The 8,297-nt window shown below is 41.1% G+C and overlaps 1 protein-coding gene across 1 annotated transcript; it reads right to left on the minus strand.

Annotated features, from left to right (window-relative positions):
• Positions 1–1,071: 1,071 nt before the first annotated feature.
• LOC127626327 (saposin-like protein 11) lies at positions 1,072–7,545 on the minus strand. The gene is made up of 2 exons (XM_052102050.1): positions 7,043–7,545; positions 1,072–1,291 (listed from the first exon to the last, which is right to left on the minus strand). The coding sequence occupies exons 1-2, from the start codon at positions 7,518–7,520 to the stop codon at positions 1,263–1,265; spliced, it is 507 nt and encodes a 168-aa protein (XP_051958010.1). The 5' UTR covers positions 7,521–7,545; the 3' UTR covers positions 1,072–1,262.
• Positions 7,546–8,297: the final 752 nt, after the last annotated feature.

The raw sequence follows: 8,297 nt of genomic DNA on the forward strand, positions 1-8,297 counted from the left end.
GATTTCAGCCAGGACTCCTAAGCAACCAAATCAGCCTGGTTGCTAGGGAGGGTAGAGTCACATGGGGTAACCTCGCATGGTGTGATTAGTGGTTCTCACTCTCAGTGGGGCACATGGTAATTTGTGCATGGATCTTGGAGAGTTGCATGAGCCTCCACATGCAGAGTCTCTGAGGTGTCACGCATGACGAGCCATGTGATAAGATGCTTGGATTGACGGTCTCAGAAGCGGAGGCAACTTGTCCAAATCTCACCTCAAATCCTCGCGGATTGAGGTGAGTAACCGCGCCACCACGAGAACCTACTAAGTAGTTGGAATTTGGCATTCCAAATTGGGAGAAAAGGGGATACATTTTTTTTTTTTAAGAACCCCTGGAATAAAGTATTAAAATGTGTTGAACTGTTACATTGTAAACTCAACTTTATTACCAGGTGGACTGGTAAAAAACCTCCTAGAAGTTGCATAAAGCTAGTTAATCAGATTAGTGTTTGTCAGACTGAAAAAGTGCTTGTCATCTTTGTGTGCAATATACATCTGATATTCAGTGAATGGACTGCTTTGGATCAGCATCTGCTAAATACTATGAATAACAGTTGATGATAAACTGCACCTGATCTCCATGGTCTCCATGTGACCTCATCCTCTTAACATCTCTTTCTGTATTCTCTGCTAAATTGCATGTTCGACTTCAACGCTCCAAGCTTTGTTTTTTCTCCTGACCTGCGGTGTAGTCTTTGATCACAGTTCTGCCCTAAAGGCAGCCTGCCAACGCTGACCTTATCCGAGTCAGTTTTTCTCACCTGCAAACACTCAGAATAAAAAGCGCCCTGCATTTCAACCAGTTACAACTGAACATTTCTCCTTTGTTCTCCTTCATCCATCTCAACCTGCCAATCATCATCACGCAAACAGAAGTTGTTTCGCTTAGAAACAAGAGGAAAGATGAAAGGACAATCAACAGAGGACACGTCAGCCACAGTGCACAGAGTAAATTTGAGGCGAGTCAAAGAGTGGTCTTCCTTTATCTGTAATTTCCGTCTTCCTAACCCTCAAATAATGATTGACTTTGGCTGCCATAATAATGATTGACTTTGGCAGTCATCCCCTTGGATAAAACAAACTGTGAAACAGAGGAGGAGAGAAAGAGATGGGTTATGGGGGTCACAGAGTGTTTGGTCTGAGTTGCTCTAAGAGAGCATCCCGCTGAGATAATCATTGTTTCCATTGCAGCCTTGGATGGCTGTGGCCAAACCTGCTTTCCCTCAGATCAGTGGATGGATTGTTGAGCTGACTGCACATCGGGAGAATGAAAAAGAAACAAAGATTAGAAGGAATGGAGAATCTGAATCTTGAGGAAGACATGTATGTACAGTATGTGTATATACAGTATATATATATATATATATATATATATATATATATATATATATATATATATATATATATACAGTATTAGAGCTGTCAATTTAACAGATTATTTTGGTTCCATTCATTGTATAAAAAAAATAAGGCATTAAAGAAATGCAATTAATCATGACCCTGCCTGTAGTAAATTCAGAAATATGAAAAGTTCCTACCATCAGAGAAATTCCACAGTCACAGAGCAATTCGTACTAGCTTCCACAAGTGTGCTTTTGTGCTCAAAGCCCGAGCTAGGATCTACTATCGTTATCGGTGAGAACCAAAAATGAAGTATCTGTACTGATACTCATTCTCAAAAAGTGGTATTGGGACAACCCTAATACAGGTGAAACTCGAAAAATTAGAATATCGTGCAAAAGTTCATTAACTTCAGTAATTCAACTTAAAAGATGAAACTAATATATTATATAGACTCATTACAAGCAAAGTAAGATATTTCAAGCCTTTATTTGATATAATTTTGATGATTATGGCTTACAGCTTATGAAAACCCCAAATTCAGAATCTCAGAAAATTAGAATATTGTGAAAAGGTTCAGTATTGTAGGCTCAAATTGTCACACTCTAATCAGCTAAACACCTGCAAAGGGTTCCTGAGCCTTTAAATGGTCTCTCAGTCTGGTTCAGTTGAATTCACAATGATGGGGAAGACTGCTGACCTGACAGTTGTGCAGAAAACCATCATTGACACCCTCCACAAGGAGGGAAAGCCTCAAAAGGTAATTGCAAAAGAAGTTGGATGTTCTCAAAGTGCTGTATCAAAGCACATTAATAGAAAGTTAAGTGGAAGGGAAAAGTGTGGAAGAAAAAGGTGCACAAGCAGCAGGGATGACCGTAGCCTGGAGAGGATTGTCAGGAAAAGGCCATTCAAATGTGTGGGGGAGCTTCACAAGGAGTGGACTGAGGCTGGAGTTACTGCATCAAGAGCCACCACACACAGACGGGTCCTGGACATGGGCTTCAAATGTCAAACGTCTTACCTGGGCTAAAGAAAAAAGAACTGGTCTGTTGCTCAGTGGTCCAAAGTCCTTTTTCTGATGAGAGCAAATTTTGCATCTCATTTGGAAACCAAGGTCCCAGAGTCTGGAGGAAGAATGGAGAGGAACACAATCCAAGATGCTTGAAGTCCAGTGTGAAGTTTCCACAGTCTGTGTTGGTTTGGGGAGCCATGTCATCGGCTGGTGTTGGTCCACTGTGCTTTATTAAGTCCAGAGTCAACGCAGCCGCCTACCGGGACATTTTAGAGCACTTCATGCTTCCTTCAGCAGACAAGCTTTATGGAGATGCTGACTTCATTTTCCAGCAGGACTTGGCACCTGCCCACACTGCCAAAAGTACCAAAACCTGGTTCAATGACCATGGTATTACTGTGCTTGATTGGCCAGCAAACTCGCCTGACCTGAACCCCATAGAGAATCTATGGGGCATTGCCAAGAGAAAGATGAGAGACATGAGACCAAACAATGCAGAAGAGCTGAAGGCCGCTATTGAAGCATCTTGGTCTTCCATAACACCTCAGCAGTGCCACAGGCTGATAGCATCCATGCCATGCTTCATTGAGGCAGTAATTAATGCAAAAGGGGCCCAAGCCAAGTACTGAGTACATATGCATGATTATACTTTTCAGAGGGCCGACATTTCTGTATTTAAAATCCTTTTATTATATTGATTTCATGTAATATTCTAATTTTCTGAGATTCTGAATTTGGGGTTTTCATAAGCTGTAAGCCATAATCATCAAAATTATATCAAATAAAGGCTTGAAATATCTTACTTTGCTTGTAATGAGTCTATATAATATATTAGTTTCACCTTTTAAGTTGAATTACTGAAATTAATGAACTTTTGCACGATATTCTAATTTTTCGAGTTTCACCTGTATATATTTTAGACCGTTAATGCATTAACGCAGTGGTTCTCAAAGTGTGGAGCAGGGTGGCGCAGAAGACTGACCTGTTCTCAAATCTTATTCACTTTCACACATTCAACAAAAATAGTGAAAGCCCAAATAGCAGCTCTTGAAAGCCCAAAGCATTGATGTCAGGTGCACTCATGCAAACAAGGTCATTCTTGCATGTGCGCCAGTTTCAAATGAGTGACGACGTGAATTAATACTTATATTTCAGTCTGTTCCTCACATCATATGGCTTCAGAAGAATTTAAATCTAAGGCACAAGTGTTATGGATGACTTTAATGGTGCTTTTATGTGTGCTTTCGGAGCATAGTCAGCCACAACATGATTCTCGCATCCCTCAATCTTGTGTTTCATGAATGAAAAAAGTGCACAAAAGGTTTTCTTGTTTCAAAGGGGCGAGATCAGAAAAAACTGAGAACCACTGCATTAAAGCATGTGATTCATTTAAAATGTGTAAATTTTTTGCAATTAACACATTTACCATTAATACTCCATAAACCAGCATAAATACTGGTTGGAAGGGCAGAACCTTTGGATGTGTCTTCCCCGAATCATACTTTGACGCATACTTCATAACTGTAAGAGCTGCTTTGAACTCCACATGAAAAGCGCTTGCAGACAAAAACATCTCCTTCTACGTTTTGGTGATAGTTTACACTTGACCAGAGCATGTGAGCGAAGCGGAGCGGTGTGACGCTCAGCTCAATATTCCGCTCTATGCGCATGCGCTCCACTCAGTCGCTCGCGTCCCAAGCGAACGCTCCACTGATGAATCGCTCACGCTCACCGGTAAAACAAATCCCGCTCAGATCCCGCTCAGACATAAAATGTCTCTGTAGGCTACTTGCTTTCTGTTTGTACTTTGTAATGAATATCTGGAATACATGTATAAATTACAGTAGCTAGGATTGTAAATAGAAGTTATTTCGGGGTGATTCTGAATAAAAGTCTGTTCTTTTTATTCATTTAAATGCATTAAATTAACTTAATTATAAAACATGTCTAGCCCTTTGGCAAACTTGCCTATTAAATGCAATAACTGAAAAGGTATATTTGATTTTCGTTATTTTATTTCCGTGAACATAACTGCAGATGCAAAACAGGCATATTAAAATGCGCACGCACACACAAACAAGATGAAATGCATGTAGAACTTCACAAAACACATCTGGACTATCATGCTCATAAAAGCACACACAGGTGAAATGCACTTAACAACATCTTATCAAAGCACACCTGGATGATTTACTGGCATTAGTAAAAGAAACGCGCGTTCTAAAGTTTAAATATAACTGCGGGTAATTGCGGTCTATTTAAAAACGTCTCAATCTTTACATCACTTTAGAATTTACTTTTAGAAACATTAGCTTGGACAAAGTATTAGGTTTCAGGCTCATGCGGTGTGCCCGGGACAGTAATCCAGCGGCGGAAAACACGCGCTCAGAACTGGGGAGTCTGGGGACGCAGGAGAGGAAAAAATTATTTATCTCCCTTTGATTGGTAGCAGTTTTTTCTGTAAAAACTAATTTGCGTACATTATAATAGCGTACAGTACATTTTCTGTTGCCTAGGCCTACATCTAAATTATAGGCCTACCTAATTATTCGGGTCAGTTTTTTTTTTATTTAAATTTAACAAGTGGTTCAATAACTTCTGTCTAATTTCAACTTAAAAATAGGCTACATCAACTACAATTATGTAGGCTAATTCATATTGTGAGTTGGCTATAGGTTATTTTTAGTTGCACTGATATGATGATTGCATAACGAATTAACAATTCGTTCCAACCTGACGTCAGCATGTTTTAATAATTAATTTCCTAATTTTATTTAAATCGTACAAAATTAACAATATAATATTTCGATCCATGGTTTAGTAAATCGTGACCACGTTGTAATAATTTGTTTCCTTGTTTTAATAAAACGAGAGTAGCCTACTAATTAGTTCAACATGGCCACGATTTACTAAACTCAGAGAACGATTTAAGAACTTGTAGAAACAAATTTCATTCGTAGCCACCCTAAATGAGAGAACGAATTCTTAATTCATGGGAAGTTGGGAACGAAATGTTAATTTGTATATTACAATATATTTTTGTCTGCATGTCATGAGAGGGGCTCAGTACAACAGCCTACCTTACCCATTTATCTATTAATTTATTTTCGAATGGTATAGGCTATAGCTCACCTTTTGCTGCACTACCATGTTTGCGTAGCACATCCTCCTGCTTTCTGGCAATGTGACGCTTTATATTCCAATATGAATCTTTGCTAACTCTCACAGTCTCTCCACACTCCCTTTCAATTTCTCCTCCCTGCTCGTTCTTAACTGTGATTTTTACTGTGCATTTATGCATAAGGCTCGCAACTTCCTTAAAACAATATTTGAACTCCATAACCAACCCACTATTGCTTTAGCTAATTCACCGATTCTCGAACTAGCAAATCACAATAGGGCATTCCGGGTAGAGCGAGCGGCGCTGAGCGGACGGAGCGAGCGGAGCGGAATCTTCAGAAAGGCGCTCTCCGCTCAGGAGGAAGTATTACCGCTCCGCTCCCCGCTACGCTCACGCTCCGCTACATACTTCTTTGGTAATTAAAATGTGCCTTACTTTGTTTCAAAAATACTTGATTTCTATCACAAGTCCCATCTGGGCTTGTTTTACATCAAGTAGCATTAAGAGTTCCTTTCTCCATCATTTTATCACTGACACCGAAGCACAGTCCAATGAACTGTATATTTGTCCTTGGCAATGAGGGTGGACATTTTTAATTGTTTTGTTCTCGCCAAGACTTGTTTGTGTCCGTAATTGTACTAAAGCCAAGAAATTGGCTCTAAAATGTCAATGGAGTAATATACACTGACTTAGCACTTTATTAGGAAAACCTGTTCACCTGCTTATTAATATATGTAGCTATTTATACGTAAATATTTGTAACATTTAAATGTACATGTTTGTACGTATGGATAGACACTGAAACGTACAACATGGACGTTTGAAAGCATCTAAAATGGAATTTATTTTACATATGTACAGCTTTAGAAATTTAAAATATTGACAAATCCATTACAACTATATTTGAATACATGAATCGATTATTAATATATTTTTACTGTTTTATAGATATTTTAGATCCCTTAACCCTACCCCATCCTCTAAACATAACCACATTTCAACAATATAAAAACATGTAACAATTAGATTGTAATGTATTAGAAGGAAGTACAAGAGCTGGATCTAGGTGTGGCGATAATAAGATAAACAAAGTACAATGTAACGGGGTAAACAGGAAAAAACTAAACATCCACGATGGGAAATCACAGGAACAAAGGAAACAACCACGATGAACAGGCACATAAACAGAAGGTCAAACCACATATCAACTGACAAAGACTAAACAAACAACAGGGCATTATATACACAATGGGTAATGAGTAAATGAAAGACAGGTGAAAACAATCGAGGACAGCTGGCAGTGATCAGGGCTGGGAATTATGTGAAGTGTAGTCCGGGAGGAACAGATAACAGGGGAGAAACACAAGGCAAACAACAGTTAATCATGACATGGGAAGAGACTATGAAATGACTTCTGTGGTCTTGTACATGGGCAGAGACGCGGAGACAACCTCCGTGGTCGTGAACATGGGTAGAGACTCAGAGACGACCTCTGTGGTCGTGAATAAGAGCTGAGACTTGGAAATTACCTCTGTGGTCCTGTACATGGGCAGAGGCTCGGAGATGACATCTGTGGTCTTGTACATGGGCAGAGACTTGGAAACGACCCGGTCGTGTACATGGGCAGAGACTTGGAAACGACCTGGTCGTGTACATGGACAGAGGCTTGGAAACGATCTCCGTGGTCGTGTAAATGGGCAGAGACTCGGGGACGACCTCTGTGGTTGGGTACATGGGCAGAGACTTGGAAATGACCTCCATGGTTGTGTACATGGGCAGAGACTTGGAGACGACCTCTGTGGTCGGGTACATGGGCAGAAACTTGGAAATGACCTCCATGGTTGTGTACATGGGCAGAGATGCGGAGACAACCTCCGTGGTCGTGAACATGGGTAGAGACTCAGAGACGACCTCTGTGGTCGTGAATATGGGCTGAGACTTGGAAATTACCTCTGTGGTCCTGTACATGGGCAGAGGCTCTGAGATGACATCTGTGGTCTTGTACATGGGCAGAGACTTGGAAACGACCCGGTCGTGTACATGGGCAGAGACTTGGAAACGACCTGGTCATGTACATGGACAGAGGCTTGGAAACGATCTCCGTGGTCGTGTAAATGGGCAGAGACTCGGGGACGACCTCTGTGGTTGGGTACATGGGCAGAGACTTGGAAATGACCTCCATGGTTGTGTACATGGGCAGAGACTTGGAGACGACCTCTGTGGTCGGGTACATGGGCAGAAACTTGGAAATGACCTCCATGGTTGTGTACATGGGCAGAGACTTGGAGACGACCTCTGTGGTCAGGAACATGGGCTGAGACTTGGATACGGAAGCCTTTCTCCTCCTACTCTGGGAGGCCAAAGTTGGCAACACTAGGATGTACAAGGCTAGCAACGCCGGCTCTGGGAAGGACGAGGCTGGCAAAGCCGACTCTGGGACGGACGAAGCTGGCAACGCAGGCTCTGGGACAGACGAAGCTTCCAGCTCATTGGCCATTGCAGCCTTGGGTGTTGGCCATGGCAGGCGTGGGCGTCGGCTCGTTGGCCGTGGCAGGCGTGGGGCGTCGGCACATATGATGGGGAGAAACACAATGCAAACAACAGTGAATCATGACATAGATACTCTGTAATACAATGTAATGTAATGCAATCTATTAATTTATATATATTTTACAGCCGCAAATCCCACACCTACTCCTAAACCTAACCATAACCATTATTAAGCATATAAAACATGTAAAAAGCAGATAAATTAAATCACAATAATTTATTCAGAATACTGGC

Source organism: Xyrauchen texanus, chromosome 32, assembly GCF_025860055.1.
Source record: "Xyrauchen texanus isolate HMW12.3.18 chromosome 32, RBS_HiC_50CHRs, whole genome shotgun sequence".
Lineage (NCBI taxonomy): Eukaryota > Metazoa > Chordata > Actinopteri > Cypriniformes > Catostomidae > Xyrauchen > Xyrauchen texanus.

Coding starts and splice junctions, on each gene's coding strand:
- LOC127626327 (XM_052102050.1), bottom strand. CDS start 7,520: ATGTACAAGACCACAGATGTCATCTCAGAGCCTCTGCCCATGTACAGG. Junction 1,292..7,042: donor CCATGTACAGGACCACAGAG/GTAATTTCCAAG, acceptor CCCGATGTGCAG/TCAGCTCAACAATCCATCCA.